Source organism: Eurypyga helias, unplaced genomic scaffold (assembly GCF_000690775.1).
Source record: "Eurypyga helias isolate BGI_N326 unplaced genomic scaffold, ASM69077v1 scaffold15049, whole genome shotgun sequence".
In the NCBI taxonomy this organism is placed as follows: Eukaryota; Metazoa; Chordata; class Aves; order Eurypygiformes; family Eurypygidae; genus Eurypyga; species Eurypyga helias.
Genome location: NW_010271534.1, coordinates 1 through 17498, shown reverse-complemented (window position 1 = coordinate 17498; position 17498 = coordinate 1). Strand labels below are relative to the sequence as shown.

Below are 17498 nucleotides of genomic sequence, written 5' to 3'. Positions count from 1 at the left end.
TCCATTTTAAGTCTTCCCTCTTTCAATTTAACCCCGTTACCCCTTGTCCTGTCACTACAGGCCCTTGTAAAAGTCCCTGCGGGCCCCCACCAGGTACTGGAAGGGGCTATGAGGTCTCCAGGCTGAACAAGCCCAATTCTTTCAGCCTGTCCCCACAGGAGAGGTGCTCCAGCCCTCGGAGCATCTTAGTGGCCTCCTCTGGGACTGAACTGCACATATGTGTATGACCTGCAGGTAACCAACTCTCACTTATCTTACCTGTCCTGGGGTCCAAGATGGAGACGTACGGGAAGTCAGACAGTTTATAAAACTGTATATATCTCTGCCCCTCCTCACTGTCATGGTACACCTACAACACACCACAGCGGAAGCAAATTACTGGGTGGAGAGAGAACACAAACTGCCTCTTGACAATGTACAGTTTTTCTCTATTTTGCAGTATGTGCTACAGATGGTACGCGCGGTTCTCTGTAACTCTGACAAGCTGGAAACACGCCTCGAACAGTCCATGTATTAGAAGCTACGCGGTTAGATTTTGAAAGTGCAAGTGAAAGGCTGAAAGGCATATCCGTGAACTACAGCACATCACCACAAACTACTGCATCTTTTCTGCAAGTTCACCCAGAGAACTGCCACAGTGCCATTCAAAGAAGTCAGCATTTTTCAGTGCCCTGTCTACCAGGACACCAAGGTACCGGCATGGCCCCGTTAAATTTCTCACCTGCCAAAAGACAAAGTGCTCCCGGATTACGTTCTTAACTGCCTCGTTGCTCCAGACATCCCTGTTCAGACACTGGCAGGCAAAATCTTGCACGTTCTGGATGTTTATCATGAGCCATTTATTTTGCATTTGTCCACACTCCTTGGCCTGTAAGCAGAGAGGAAAGCTTCATCAGATTAAAACCGAAGAGCCAGGCATAACCAGCGCCAGCAATGATCAGTGATGGCTTCTAGCACCGCCAGATTTTTCACCAAAACCCCTTCATGGTGAGAAAGATGGACAGCACTAGTGAAAAAGCATCCACAAAACAAAAGGCAGGGCTGAAAGACCTGCTTTAAATGAGACTGGTCAAATTACAGAATCACATCGATGAACAGAGCTGCTGGATTCCAACAAGCCAAGCACAGAGTGGGAAAAGCAACTTGGAGGAGGAGAACACATGAGGACGCTGAATAAAGTATCTGTTCAGGGAAGAGTGTAGTCAATCACACTGATCTGACAAAAAGACCTGCTCATTCTAAAGATAAACCTGTGGACCGTCTTCTGTTTAAGTAGACTGCATAACTGACAGAGGACTTGCACCAACAGGACTCCCTCTCTCTCTTCTTTCTTTCTCTCCAAGTTTGGAGTTACTCTATTACTGTGCAACTGCCAAATTAGGCACCCTTTTTTGATGCTCGTTATCCAGACTGCAAATGAGGAGGAAGACGGGAAAGCACAGGAAGAAATCTTACTGGTTTGAGTCAGAAAGGTGGCATTGTCTGATTGCTTGGTTGAAAGTTAATGGTAGGAGTTTGATCAAGAATGTAATTCTGATCGCTGAACTGCCATACCTGTTGAAAAAAAGAGGGCTATATCAAAAGCAGGAATCCTCTTATGACCTCAAAAGACTGGAACTGGCATATGAACTCCCTTTCCTTTCAAAGGAAAAGAGTATTTAAGAGTGTTCACCAGCCTGCTGGTAATGCACTTAACAGCAAATTCAAGGAATTAGGGTGTTATGCACGGTTGTGATGTTTGGGGCAACATTCTGGTAAGCGACAAAAATAACAAGGGAAGGCTCAAGAGCTGGCTTGCACATCTCAAAAGCTATGTCTGATGGCTTTAGATCCAGTTTCCAACATCAGCTGCCCCCATTTCTTCTCCTCCTTCGAGGTATAAAGGCCAGCATCAGGCACTTAAAGAGCACAGAGGCAGAAAAAGCGCTCCTTGCAAGCGTCTCGTTCAAGCTTTCAGCAGTCAGCAGAGCAAGAACCTTCAAAGACAGAGCTGGTGGATCTCAGATACAACGGGCCAAACGCAAAACCAAACCAAACCCAATTTGCCCTAAGTTTACCTTCCCCTTAGCTTTCTGCCCATTCACAGTTTTCATCACCACAACAAATGATAGTGACAAACCAGCAATCTGGTTAGAGGACATATGAAAAATCATTGTTTTGCACTCAGTGCAACCTCTGGCTCTTGCACTACTAACAACAACAGGATTTCCTCTCATTTGACTTTTCTGAACCATGTGTGGTTCACAAATTCTCTGGTGGCTCCTCCTTGCTCAGCTTTGTTGAAACACACTCCTCCTTTAAGTCAGCACAGAGGACCAAGAAAGTGGGGCCAACATCTTGTGACCTTCTGGACATCTGCTAATCAAGCATGATTCAGTTTGGAAGGTGACGGGTGACATAGAGCACGAGATAATCTAACAAGGAATACCCTATCTGCGCTAGATTTACACTTCTTGCTGGGGCCAGCACAAGACAGGGCATACGTGCTCTCATCATTCCTGTGCCAAAGGTGCATGTGCAGGCTACGCTTACGCAAACAGCCAGTCTAGAAGCACCTTAGGCAAAGACAATTGCACCATTTGAATCCGACAACTAGCCTAGCTTCCAAACTACTGCTGCTTGCTACATACAAAGCAAAAAATTCAGTATCATCTGTAAAGCGGGGAGCAGCCCAAAAAGGTTTCACTTGTGAGGCAATTTCATATAGACAAACTTGAAACTCTGCAACATCACACACAGTCACTTCACAGAAGGACTGAAATCCTCACGAGTGTCAAGCACAGAACTGCACACGCCAGAATCATCTCCTCCCCAAACAAGTGTAAACAGAGTCAACTTGGTGTGTGTGTGTACCCCCCACAACTGTATTTTGCATCACATGCATGAAGAGATGAACACTTGCAGTTCTCAAAAGGAGTCTTTGACATCACAACAAAACCATGCTGTTCTTCAAATAAATTACGCGCCAAACATGCTGCGTACTTCTTCCGCGCTAGTGATTTATTCCTAGCAGATTCCACACTAAGGACGTAACTCTGAAGCTTAATACACACTAAAGCTCAATATTACAGTCAGGAAACAACAGTTAAGAGTCAGTTTAGACTGCACAAGGGATTTTTAACAGCCTAGTCGTATAACCATGCAACACCCCTCAAACTGACTTTTCAGTGACGCTGTGGATTTAAGCTACAGGTAGTGTTTTCCTCGATCCCTGCAGTGGCAGGGAGGCTACTGAAAGAAATAGGAAAACATATCTAATTAACACACGGCTTAGAGTCTGGTGCCACCAACAGAATTTTGGGGTTTTTGATCACAGGGAGGTTTACACGACACCAGGTCTAATGGCAACAGAAGGGGTTCATCTGTCTCAAAGGGGAAAAAAGGATCCTCACGTGTGAACTGGCAGGGCTCATAGAAAGGGTTTTAAAAGAGATTCAGAGGGGGAAGGGGACAGGACTGGGCTGGCTGGGGAGGAGCCCGTGTGCAGCATGCCGGTGCTTGTGGGACAACGTGCTGGTAAGGCCGTTCAATCTGCCATCTCAGCTGAGGTGGCAGATGCATCCACCTGGGGAATAAAGCAGGTCAACCAGGCTTGGCACCAAGGCTCCTTAGCTACCACCAAAGACAGTGACGAAAAGGCAGACCATCCTGGGGCTGTGTATGACAAGGGAAAGTCCTCCCGCGCTCCTCCACAAAAACCTGCACGTTTGGCCACCTCCCTGAGATGCCCGCACACTAATGCACATGGGATGGGGAATAAGCAGGAGGAACTGGATCTCATGACCATGATCTCATTGCAATTACTGAGACATGGTGGGACAGCTCACAACTGGAACGCTGTCATGGATGGCTATGTCATAGAATCATACAATCACAGAATGGTTTGGGTTGGAAGGGACCTTAAAGATCATCTAGTTCCAACCCCCCCTTGTCGAGGATGTGAAGGTAGGGGCAACCTTGGATGTAGTGACCATGAGATGGTGGAGTTCAGGATCATATGCAGCAGACACAGAGCCACAAATAGGATCACTATCTTAGACTTCTGAAGGTCTAACTGTGGCCTCTTCAAGGACCTGCTCGGAGAAGTCCTGTGGGATAGGGCCCTAGATGGTAAGGGGGCCCAAGAGAGCTGGTTAATATTCAAGCGCCATTTCCTCCAAGCTCAAGACCGGAGCATCCTGAGGAGTAAGAAATCAAGTAAGAGATCTAGGAGACCTGCATGGATAAGCAGGGAGCTAATGAATAAACTTAAGTGGAAGAAGGAAGAATATACAACATGGAAGAAGGGGCTGACCACTTGGGAGGAATACAAGAATGTCATCAGAGGATGTAGGGATGCAATAAGGAAAGCTAAGGCCTCCGTAGAACTAAACCTGGCAAGGGAGGTCAAGGACAACAAGAAAGGCTTTTTCAAGTACATTGGAGGAAAAAAGACGACCAGAGGAAATGTGGGCCCACTGCTGAACGAAGTGGGTGCCCTGGTGACGTAGGATATGGAGAAGGTGGAGTTACTGAATGCCACCTTTGCCTTGGTCTTTACTGCTAAGACCAGCCCTCACGAGTCCCAGAGCTTGAAAACCATAGAGGAAGTCATGAGAAAGGAAGGTTTTGCCTCACTTGAAGAGGATTGGGTTAGAGATCAATAAAACAAACTGAACATCCACAAATCCACGCACCCTGATGGGATGGATGCCCCAGCAGGTCGAGGGAGGTTATCCTCCCCCTCTACTCTGCGCTGTGTTAAAATGAAATGGTAACCTTTTGCACCTTAATAACAAAGTTTCTTCGTAATTAAAGAATAGTGAGGTTTCTTGGGGAAAACCAAAGGGAACTGAATTTACTATCAAAATCAACCTCAGAGTACCCAAAGAGGAGCAAAAAAAGATGCAACAAAGACACATGGAAACCTTAGTAAGACCCTATGACACCACACCTGCTAAGTTTAAATAAAGTTATAAATCCTCAATGTTTCTATGATAAACACACATAGTGCAACACTGGCAGAATGTTCTTGCACACTCCTCCAGAGTCAGAATACACCACACACCAGTAATAATAAGAAAACCCCACTTAGATTAACAGTGAACTCCTAGAGCATCAAAATGGACAGTATTTATCTTTGGTACTTTGGAATGTGATAAATAGCTTTGATTTATTACATAGTTTATCTACATTAATCTAAGCATACAGAGGAGAAGCTGCTAGAGATTAGTTTTGGGAGACACTGTTCACTGGCTACATAGGAGGCCTGACACTGCCTCAGGCTAAAGCAGTACAGCAGATTACAGTCAAAAGGTACAACGGAAGGGATAACAGCCAACAAACTGAGAAGCTGAAGATGTTTAGAGCAATGAAGCTGAGGACCATCAGGGTGAAATTAAGGGTATCCCATGGGACAAGGAACTGCACAAGAACACAAAAGGGTGAATACCAATACCAGAAAGTGTACGTGTCTGAGTTACTGCAAAGGACAGGACGAGGTGTGTACACACAAACCCCTTCCCCACACCTGGTTTTTGGGGTTTTTTTGGTTGTGGGTTTGTTTTTTTTTTTTAATTTACAAGACTGAATAAGAATGCAGAGACTTTAGGACCATCAGAAATCAGTTATTTTATCCTCTAAAACTACTTTTGACTGCAGCAGGTGCCACAATCAACATTGCTAAAGTCTTGCTACATTTTCAGCACAGCAGGAGGAAGACTAGCACACATCTCCAATTTCACAGCAGAGGTCAGAGGGGAATTGCTGAGGGTGTATGTTCCAGTCTGGAGCAGCACTGGCTGTTTTCACTTGAATTCCCTTTCCTGTTGCCTGTAACCACGCATTCTCTTGGTTCACCAACAGCTGTGAACTACAGGCCCATCAGCTGGAGGACCTGACACAACTCTGAAGTAAACCCTGAGCCACATATCTTGAGGCAGGGATGCTTCAGAACCAACTCCTTCAGTCCACTCATCTGCTTCCAGTGCACCAAACTGCTCCCCGAGGCACACTCATCTCTTCCCTGTCAGCCCCCTTTCAAACCTGGAATCCTGTCAGAAGATTAAATACGTGGAGGGCACTGTCAGAATAGAGGAATTAGTGACAAGCCAACTGATCCCTGATGATTTGGGAAGCATAAAAAGAGAGATGAGGCCAAGAGGATGAGAGCTGGAGACTCAATAAAGGCATGCAGCACTTCTCCAAAAATTCTCCAGCAGTGCTCCAGCGCTTGAGCATGGCAGTCAAGGCAAACATGGAAAGAATGTAAAGAACATTTTTGTTCAGCTCTTGGAGTCAGATCTCCAGTGCTGTTTGCAGCATCTGTATTGCACCATTTGATCATCAGTTTGCATTCTCATGAAATCACATACTACTACAAAATCTCAGCTATTTAGATAACCAGGCAGAAGTTGAGTAGTAACTGCAACTTCTGAAGAATATCTAGAAATTACGGACTCAAAAAATAGAAATATATATCAATTTGCATAGTCTCTAATCATCAGTTAAGTCCCTGATCCATATCATAACTTCTGACTAGGTCCACACTTGCCTACATAGACAGAGAAGGCGACACCTGAACTTACTTGAAGCTAACATTCCCCTTCTCAGACAGAGGATCCCTTTGATACTTTTTCCATCACTACTAAATACAAAAGACAACCACTGTGATTTCACAGAAGAGCAAGACCTCTACTAAAGATAAAGTTGTGCCTTCATGACAAAGCCACACAAATACCTTTACTAGCTGAGGTATCAGAAACTGCTTAGATGTGTTCACTTAACACCACCCTAAGCTTCTTAGCAGGGCTGTGCTTTAAACTACACGCCCCCGTGCAAAGTACTTGCTCACCTATCAAAAGCAACCTTACTTCAGCTTTTTCTGTATTGTGCCATACAGAGATACTTTGAGGGAGGCAACGTTTCCATTGGAGCAGCCTCCACCGCACACCAGTCTTTCACCAAGTGTGATTTGCCACGCTGGCACTGAAACATAAACAATGTGGTCTGCCAACATTAATTAAGTCCTTCAATAAGACATCGAGATTTCCATAAGCCCTCCAGCAAATATTTATCGCTACATGGTCCCTTGTAAGGTTTTGATGATCCAACAAATGCACCCATAGACACCAGCAGCCTAACACCAGGATTCCATGCTGCACACACAAGGAACTGCACCAGAATTTCCAAACTTACCGTTTCAAAGCTGCCTTTGTGCATCAGATCAATGGGAGGCCTGAAGAGATCTGCTAGAGTAGTGAGTTTCTTATCTACTGCCCCTCCGTTTCGTAGCTCCTGCTCCTGTCGAACTGCACAGCACCAAGAAGAAAGGAAGACGAATTAGACAAAACGCTCACAGGACAGATTTGTTATTGGCTATACACTCACACACAACACCTCGGCACTAGAGTCACACCGTTAGACCCCACTGAAGGTGAGCTGCTCTGTCAGGTAAGAGCCCCGCTTGTTCTAGCATCGGGCATTTATTTCACTTTTTAAAAACATCTCAGTAAACATGAGTATCGGCAGAGAGGGTCATACACCAGTAGCTGAAAATAAAGGAGCAAAAACAAAGCCATGACTTGTCCTCAGTGATGCTTTTAAAAGGGTACCTGAGCTAGATTGTAGCATCCTAACTTTTACTCAGAATATTTCTATTCCGGTGCTTCCATTTCTTGACTGTTAAGCAGTCCCACAGAAAGAAAAAAAACCAGACTTAATTTACATGGAGAAGTATCTTTGGATATTTCTATTTAGTACCTACTCTTCCCACAATCAACTCAGCATACCACCTTCTCTTTCAGATAAGCAGGTTTTCAGACTTTTTTATCCAAAAGTACCACACTTTGAGTGGTTTAAGTGGTACCAACTCCAGCCAAAATAATACAGAACATAATTCCTACATACACATGATCATATACAATAAAGGCAAATCACGGCAATTACTTACCCAAAAATGCAGTGATACAACATATTTTACAGAACCAAGTTGGCTGAAATCACAGAATAGGGAATAACTATCCCACAGCCAAAAACTTTCTAGTAGTGAAAGGAGATGTCAGTGGGCCATGGTGTACAAACCATTTTCAAGCAGACATTGGATCCCCACAGGGAAAAAAGCATCCCTGTGGAGCTGGCCTAGGAGCCAGGAAATTAATCCTGACTTTCATGGCCATGGCTGCTTTTTCAGAGATGGCCAGACAGTGATATTCACCTACGAAGTTTTACCAAAATAATGAAGTTTCATCATAAACCCTCACAATGGTTTTACATGCTGTGCATCTGTAAATGTCTAATAACAAAGTGGAGACAATGACAAAAAAATTAAGGCTCTGATGATTCTGTAAATGCTGTACTTTCATTTACAGAGCCGCCAGCGTCTGACGTACTTGACAAGCCCGTTACTAGTGGAAATCCCTGAACAGGGCTGTCAGGGGAAAGAAAGAAATTATGAACACTAGTTCTCAGTTCAGCATCCAGCAGCACATGGGAACCTGGTCCATGGTTAGACCTCTTAAAACACCCCAGCATCATCAGCGATAACAACCGCACAACAGTTAGAATAGCTCTAACTCAGCTATGAAATATCTAGTGTTCTCTCAAAGAATCCTATTCTATAAAACTTAATGCCTTAAATAACAGCCAATGCTTTGTCATTTGGGGATTCTGCGTATGAATGAGTAGTGGGAAACAGCAATTAAATTCAGAAGAACCTTGCATGCGGCCAAGGAAGAAGTCTCAGGGCTACTCAAAATTAATTCAAGTGCCAGCATGACTGCTGGCTAGCCAAGAAAAATTCAGTGGATAAACTTAATTTCTACATGGGTGTTAGATCTTTTTACAGATCCGGATTCACACAGTAGAAGGGGTTGGAAGAAACCTCTAGAGATCATCTAGTCCAACCCCCCTGACAGAGCAGGATCACCTAGAGTAGATCAAACAGGAACTTTCCCCTTTTCAATTCCCTCTAGAGCAGAAAAAGGGTTTTTCTTAGAGTTATCAAGAAAATATTTACCATACAAAAGCAGACAAAACATTCTTATGTAACACAGGCAAGCGTTTGGACCAGCATCTTCACTACCTACTTCCTATGTCATCCATTACTCAGTACCTTCCCCTCAGCCACCCCAGAACAACTAATGGTACCACAAATGTGAAAGAGGCATGTAAGCAACAGGAGTGACACTACAAAAATGAACAGCTTAACGTTATGAAAAAAGCCATTCTGCTATACAGCAGGCAGTTTAAAAAATATTCAACTACAAGCTGACACAGCCTACAATAGAAACTACTTCTCAACCTTCTTGTATTAAAAAAAAAAAAACCTCTAGCTTACTGATCTGTAGACACTTACTGGTTTCTGTTTGAAAATCCCGAAAACCATCAAATATTGAGCGCGCAGGTCTGCGTCTTTTAGGAGCTTCGAAAAAAAACAAAAGGTATTTCAATAATTATTTCAGAAGCATGCTTTCAAAATATTTACATATTAGTACTTTCCATCGCATGTGTGGAACAACACAATAGGAACCCAAAGCATAAATGACGTGGAGGTAAGGTCATTAGGAAGGGCTGGAGGAGGATGGAAATATGTAACCTGTAAGACCCATTTCCTAAGACATCCTCCCTCCAGCAAACCCTGTCCCAGAAGCACACAACACTTACAAGTTTAAAGCTAGCCCTTTCTGATGGGCTCGCCCAGGTCCATCAGTACATAGTGGAGGTGCTCTCACAGCATCAACATATCACAATTCCAGTCAAGATTTTTACAAAAGACCTTCAAGTAGATGAAGGACTTCAAAAGATTAAAACCCAAGGGAGAATATTTTCTTTATTAGGAAACTCATTTATTTTATCCACAGTGGATTTCTATTTTTTCCTAATCTCTTATGCAAATCCTATCCCAACTTCTTGGCTAGACTGGCGACAGCCAAGCTCTTCCCCTGGATTCAGTATCAGTATTGTCTGCAAGGAAACTTTCAGAACAGATCATGTGTAACTGGGCAGAGAAGGTGGCCCAGAAAGGTAACTGGAATAGTACCTGGAGTACCACTGAAAAGTCCTGTGGGACAGCACAACCCACTGTACTTCAGACGCAAAACAAAACCGCCTGCCAAGGCTTATTCCAACTATCTATCTGCATTACTATTAACTGAAAGCAGAACAATTTTAAGATGGAACTTTCAAAGCCTCATTGTTACAAGACATGATAAATAATAAACTAATTAAACAGAGTAATAGAAATACAATGTATATCCATGAGAAACCTGTAATTAAAAAAAATAATTTACAGTAAGAAAGCACAATACCTCCAAAATTTGATTTTACAGACTGTTGTGCTTTAAACCCAGCCAGCAACTGAGCACCACACAGCCGCTCGCTCACTAACCCCCAGTGGGATGGGGGAGAGAATCAGAAGAGTAAAACTGAGAAAACTCGTGGGTTGAGATGGCAACAGTTTAATAGGGAAAGCAGAAGCCATGCAAAAGCAAAGCAAAACACAGAATTAATTCCCTACTTCCCATGGGCAGGCAGGTGTTCAGCCATCCCCAGGAAAGCAGGGCTCCACCATGTGCAACAGTGACTAGGGAAGACAAACGCTATTGCCCCGAACGTCCCCCGTGTCTTCTTTCCCCCCTAGCTTTATACGCTGAGCATGACACTATTTGGGATGGAACATCCCTTGGGTCAGATGGGGTCAGGTGTCCCAGCTGTGTCCCCTCCCAACTCCTTGTGCACCCCCAGCCCACTTGCTGGTGGGGCAATGTGAGAGGCAGAAAAGGCCTTGGCTCTGCGTCAGCACTGCTCAGCAGTAACGAAAACATCCCTGTGTTATCAACACTGCTTCCAGCACAAATCCAACACACAGCCCCACACCAGTTACTGGGAAGAAAATTACCTCTATCCCAGCCCAAACCAGCACAGAGTCCTTTCTGGTTTGGCAGCATCTTTCATCTTGTGCCACACCAAGGGCAAAAATTCAGCATATCCCATACACAGAAAAAGAAAGTAAGCCTGAATGAGGAACATGCCTGTGAATAATGCATCTCTAATTCCAGTAAGTAACATCTCTTTCACCTCTAAATGCCTAGGCACAGGCACAACGCATTAAAGCCAACTTCAGAACAACTCAAACTACAGCTAAGAATAGCAACTGAAGGACCACTGCAGGAAAAGCAGCATCTCCCTTGCCAGGCTTAGCTACAGCCTGGCAGTGCTGGTGAAGGTATTCACAGCAGTAGAGACAGAGGTTTTTCTGACAGCCTCTGTAACGCAAGATGGGTTCCACATATCTGGCAAAGCACAAGTAGAAGGGGTTACCTCTTCATCTGGAAAAAAACCCAAGCTCATACAACCACCTCAACATGACAGAGTTACAATCAGGAAGTGGCACATGCCCTGTTGTGCTGTGCCATGACACCTGTTCTGAGGTTAGAGCTGAACATCCAAGCGAACTATCTCTCTGGTTTCGGCTGGCGTACCCGGCTGCTTCATGTTATGAACAGAAGGACCATTAGCGAGCACGTTAGCACTGGTGGATGAGACCATGCCAGGAAGCTGTCACTGACCCGCAGGTCCCCTCAGTAGGGCAGTCAGTGACGGTGCACCCGAGGTCAGTGTGGGACAGGTGGGTGTATCAGGACCAAGAACTGGGGTCAGAAGATCTTACTCCTGCACTTGATTCTTGAACCCATAGGAGTCTACAGGCCTTTGTCAAAAACTCTGTTGGACCACAAAAAAGCCAGAGGAAGAAGTTGGTGCAGTGTCTTCAGAGAGCCCTCAGCAGGGCATCTTCCTCTGGAACCGCCTCTCAGCTTGTGCATTCCAGCTAAAGATCTCTCTGATGTTTAAAAAAAGGATCAAGAGAAAACCAGTTCCAGGGTAAACCTGAAGCTTGGCCTCCTCCCCTTTCTAGCACAGGAACTAAACAATAGAGAAGAGCACTTCCCATGGGTATGAGAACACTTTAAAGATGAGCACTTGAATGCCCTTCCTCACTAAAAAAGGCAAGACACTTGAACTGACATGGCAAAAGCCCCACAGCCAGCCAGAAATGGCCTGATCAACATGAGACAGACAGAGCCTCCCAAGGCTAGAGGAAGTAAGCATAAAAAGAGAGACCCCGTAGGTCTCTTATACTCACAGGAGTATCACATGGTTCTGAGCCTCCAGAACGTGGATGTATACATATCATAGCTAATTGGCTGTTATCTCACCAAGTCTCCCTGAAATCAGTTAGTAAATTGGTGCTACTGGGAATGTAGCACCTCTGATGTGCGAGGCTTTCAGTAACACCGGTGTACTTCCAAGTGTGCAATCATGTTACATGGCCATTGAGTTGCAGCAGGGAAAAAACCCAATAAGAATACATACAATGCTTCCTTCATATTCAGCAAGTTCTGGTTTTGTCACTTAGCTTACCTCCATTTAAAGAAAACAAAATAAGAACACAAGCCTACCTCCGAAAAAGGGCTCAGGCTCCACTAAAATTTCTCGTTTCTGGGGAATCGGAGCTCGTACTTCGTCCCTATTGAAGAGGAAGCAGGGGGGGAAAGAAAGAAAAAAATCAGAGGTGATAACATTCCAAGTACTATATAAACCACATCCGACTGCACTCAAAAGGCTCCTGCAGCTTTAACTAGCTAAGGATGCTGCTGTACTGTTGCACAGAATCAAGAGGTTTGAAATCAACAGAGACCTCAGGAGACCATCCATTCCCTCTCATGGCACTGAAGCAGGACTCTGTATACTCTGCATTAAGATCTGGCACAGATGACCTTTCTAAGTCTTGGCAGAAGATTACACAGATCCCTGGGTGACTAGATCCCAGGCTTTGTCATTTGACTTTTCAAACATTTTTTTTGTTCTTCAATAACTGTCTCAGATCAGGAAAAGTTTCTTAAAACTTAGCAAAGGCTGCTGATTAATCCGCTTGCCACCTTCCTCCTCTGATTATCACAGAGGGGAAAAAAGGATTCTCTTCCTTATTACAAACTTTCTTTTGCTGGAAGACTTTTGGTTCCACTTGAAACAAACAGCCCTCCATTTTCCAAGGGAAGGAAAGCAAGAGGGTCAAAATGGCCATTTCCCCTTATATCTGAAGCAATTCTTTGCTTACACTGCTCGGCTCCCTCACATATCCACAGCCTAGTTATGCTTGCAGAGACTGCTAGATAATCTGAAATTATGGCTAGGAGAATACAGGAGACCACAAGGGCAGATCACTTACGGAGTGTGGTCACCCAGCCCATGGATCTACGCAAAGGAAGGCATGGACTCACCCAAGGAAATCCACTGATATATCCTGCCTATGAGCTACTCCTGGTGCGTCCTCTTCCCTCGAACTCTCTGAGGTTGTGAAGTGTGCAGTTTGTGGCTCTTGGCCATGCAGGTTTCAAAAAGTAACTCACAATGTCAGCAAGATGCACTAACCTTGCTATTCCCCTCCACATCATTGATTGCTGCTGTGAAGCTAGTTATTCTCCATTTTGCATATTTATTGTTCTCTCTTCCTAGAAGTAACACTAAGCTAACCAGCACCTGGAAGGTGTCAGGTATAAAAAAGAAAGTATTCCAATAATGGCTTGAATCCCAAGTCACTGATGTGCCAGAAGTTTAGAAATAAGAACTGTAATACCTACAGAAACAGAGTTTTAACTTCATTACCTGTCAGAGGTTCAAGCAGGAAGGCACTTGACATCAACTATAAAGGTTAGTACTAAAAGAACTGTTTCAATTTATACATGTACTTCAGAAGTACAAGTGGCAAGAATTTTCTTTCAAAGTTAGTTGTTGTCTTCCCGAAGTGGAAGATTTTCATCAAGACAAAACCATGGCTAGGTTTAATTTCAATATTTAATGAATGTGACTGAAACCGATTAGTTTCCAGTCTAAACATGCCATTTATCCCAAGCAGACACATTTAACTGGCAGCACTGAAACACTCTCTGCCACGCACGCTCAAGCGGAACAACTCTCCCCTTTACTGGCATCTGATGTGTAAGACACTGATGCAGATTTTGCAGTTGCTTATTCCTCTGTGTGCTAGTGTACACAATCTAGCCTTCCCAGTCCCAAATCCAGTTACACTTAATAAAATCCTTACAAATGGGACTCAGGTCACTATGTTGTAAGAGCCAAAACAACAGAACTCTCTAACTGCCAAATTAACATCAAGCAAGACTGCTGGAGCAATTTAAAAGTAAGAATCTCTTACTACTGGATCCCCATTTTAATGTCTTGAGCTCTGTTTGCAAAAAAAGTGGTATGTATAAGCTACAGAAAACTTCTGAAGTACATGCAAGAGAGACTAACTTATGTCGGTCCACATACCAACTCACATAATAAGAACTTATTTACCTAGAACAACGCTGGAGCAATCAATTTAACAGGATCATCAAAGCAGCACGTAGAATTTGCCAGTAGATTTTTTGGTCAGTGAAATGAGTAGACAGCGAGTCGACAGCAGGTTAGAAGTGACAATGGCCTTATTTGTTCTTCCTTACACTCTTAAATTCTTAAGACAGACTACTCGTTTACACAGACACGTTCACCAGGTACATACTCAGTGTGCGGTCGAACAGCAGACACCCCTGCAGAACTGGTGCTAGGCTCTTCTGCTATGCCTCCGCCATCCAGAAACATGGTGACAGCCATCTCCAGATTATTGTTGCATGCCTCAAGCATGTGCTTTCCCACGCTTTCACTGGCACCTGTAATGCCAAAGGAAAAAACAGCATTTTGACTGGAAGTGCTGAGAACAGCTGACCGACAAGCTTTCTCCCTCAAAGCACTAATAATTAGAAAGATCAGCTCATCAGTTGTCATTTCTCTCTTAAGTACAACTATGAAGTGAGACAAACATGCGTATGTCGGGGGGAATGCCTGCATATAGGACAGCCAGCCTTCTTCCTTCCACCAAGAGAAAACTTGGAAGTCATCTGAGAGGTTTTAGCATGGTTTTTCTTTTTTTCTAGAGGTCAGACCTTTTTCTCATGCAATTTTCCAGAAAATAGTAGGCATACACAAACAAGTTAAAACCTGACTTAACGTTTTCACAGGGAGAATAATGAATCAGCTGCTGAAGTTTTTTTACCCACTTGTATTTAGAGATGGACGATACCCTGTTTTACTGATTGTACTAAAAGGCAAAAACAAACCAGCAGAAGCTCAGTTCCCTTAAGAGGGGGGAAAAAAAGCCAAAAGGGAGAATGTAGCACTTCTCAACAGTTATTTATACGACAACTAACATTTATTACAATCTCTTCTACGTGCAACTAAATCCAGTCTTACTCTTGCTGCTGCGGATGAAACCGTAGTTCTTAGCATCACTCATAACTTTCCTCAGAGGGTCAGCCTCTACCTCCCAACTTCTCCACAAAAGCCATACCATCAACAGAAGCACCCTAAGCAGCAGCAGCCTTCCTGCACCCAACCCTTTAAACATCTACTTATTCTACAGGTGGTGGGCTGCCAAGGAGTTTATTTTCATATGGGAAAGCTGGTAGAGAGGAAGAAGGGCAGAATGCAGCTGAACCAGTTCGGGAGTAGCTTTTGGTCCTGTCGTAATTCTTAAAAGGTTTGCTGCAAGTCACCAAAACGAAGGAAATGCCTTACCCAGCATGAGAGGCACAGATAACATCAGTTTGGGCAAAACGTATTTGGACGTTTCTCAGATTTTCTGACAAAGACTCAAGAAGCCCTAGTTTGTACGGAGAATACACTTTGAAACCGTTGAGATAAATCAGTTTGAAATTACCTGCACCATTACGTTACATCACAGAGAAAGCCAAACTGACTGAGGGAACTTGTTTTCCAAAAAAAACCCGAAACACCCCAACCTACCATGACAAGTGTACTCAGATGGCAGTCAGCTCTATTTTAACACCTTAATCATAGAATCATAGAATCACAGAATCACTAGGTTGGAAAAGACCTTAGAGATCATCCAGTCCAACCGTATCTGTCAGCCACTAAACCATATCTCTCAGCACCTCATCCACCCGTCTCTTAAACACATCCAGGGATGGTGACTCCACCACCTCCCTGGGCAGCCTGTTCCAGTGCGTAATCAAGAAGAAAAAGAGTGCAAAATAAAAACTAGCGACATATCAAAAAATTATGCAAGAGCATCAAGTTCACATTCTTCAAACAAAACGCTCTTTGGCAATTTCAGCTCATTTCAATGTCAACTGCAGCAATTAAACAATACCTGTGTAGCCTGGAATACACGGAGCACCCTAAAACCTCACTGTACAGTCATGAAAAGTCGTTCATTTAGAAGAACTAAAAGAAAAACTATATTCAAGGAGTAACCAACACAGAAAGTGCTTGCACTGATTCTTCATCACTCCTAAGGAAACTGCCATCATAGGAATGTTTGCAGCACTTGCACTGGCAAACAGAGCAAAACTAAATATCTGTTAAATCTCAAAGCAAATTTCAAAGAGATCCCATCATTTCATTAGCAACACAGGAGCTAGATTCTCTTAGCAATGCTTTTCTGGACAACAGCGCCAAAGCAACACAATTCTGCCATCGGGATGAGAGAAATACATCAAGGACTGTTTCTCCTCATCCCTCTAGGAGCAAACTGCAGTACAGAGTGATTCCGTACACTTAGAACTCGAAGTTGAAAGCTGCTAACACAAATGACTGAGGGCGTGTGCTTCTGAGCACCTGTGACATCACGCCAGCAGCGGCATGGTAAGCTCCACAGCAACACAAGATATAACCTTAAATTCTGTTAAGATGGAAAAAACCCCTTCAAAACTCTGCTAGTGGATGGGTGAAGCCCAGCAGGTTCACCAGCAGGTCCCTCTGTGACGGCATAAAGGGGGTGCTCTGACGTTTAGCACACACCACCTGTATAAGCACACAAAGCTGCCAGGAAGAGCAAACCAGCATGGCTCCGCCCATTCTGGTTGATTTTTTAGCAAATAGCCCGGGTACCACTGGAAATGACAACAGGAGGCACACACGGGGACATGCTCTAATGAAAATAAGCCTTCTAAAAGGCTTTAAGGATAGCGGAGTGATCGATAACCCCCGTGTACCCTACGGGCACGTTCACAGCATACCCAACACCCCCAACATCCCCGTTCAGGATCTGAGCGCATCCAAGCCGACCGGGACACAACCTGGGAGAGTAACCCAACTAGCAGCAGTTTCACTGACATCAACTAAAAAGCCAAACACGTTTCACTGAACACTCCCTCAGAATCTGACAGGGCATGCCGTAAGCACGGGGGAACGACAGCGAAGCAGATGACACACAAAACGGGTTCAGCGCTCGAAGTACACACGGCACGGCAGGAATTATCCCCTGCCGCAAACTCGGATTTAACGGCGACTCGCGACCTTCGTCACCAAATAAATTCCCCGCAAGCAGCCCGTGCTTTAGGCGATTGCTTAAAGGCGGACCCAGGGTGCCGCGGCTGTCTGGCTGCCGGCCGTCAGCTCTACCGGCAGGAGCGGGACCCGGCTGCCGGGGCGGAGCGCAGGGCCGGAGGGAAGACACC

General features: G+C 44.4%; 1 protein-coding gene across 1 annotated transcript in view; it reads right to left on the bottom strand.

The window, feature by feature from the left end:
• UBXN7 (UBX domain protein 7) overlaps positions 1–14722 on the bottom strand; it is a gene marked incomplete at its 5' end in the record, with an annotated part of 21559 nt that extends 6837 nt beyond the window's left edge. The window contains 6 exons of the mRNA XM_010158857.1: positions 259–349; positions 722–868; positions 7177–7289; positions 9335–9400; positions 12438–12505; positions 14543–14722. Coding sequence (XP_010157159.1) covers positions 259–349; positions 722–868; positions 7177–7289; positions 9335–9400; positions 12438–12505; positions 14543–14722 — 665 coding nt within the window. The remainder of the gene's footprint in view (positions 1–258; positions 350–721; positions 869–7176; positions 7290–9334; positions 9401–12437; positions 12506–14542) is intronic.
• Positions 14723–17498: the final 2776 nt, after the last annotated feature.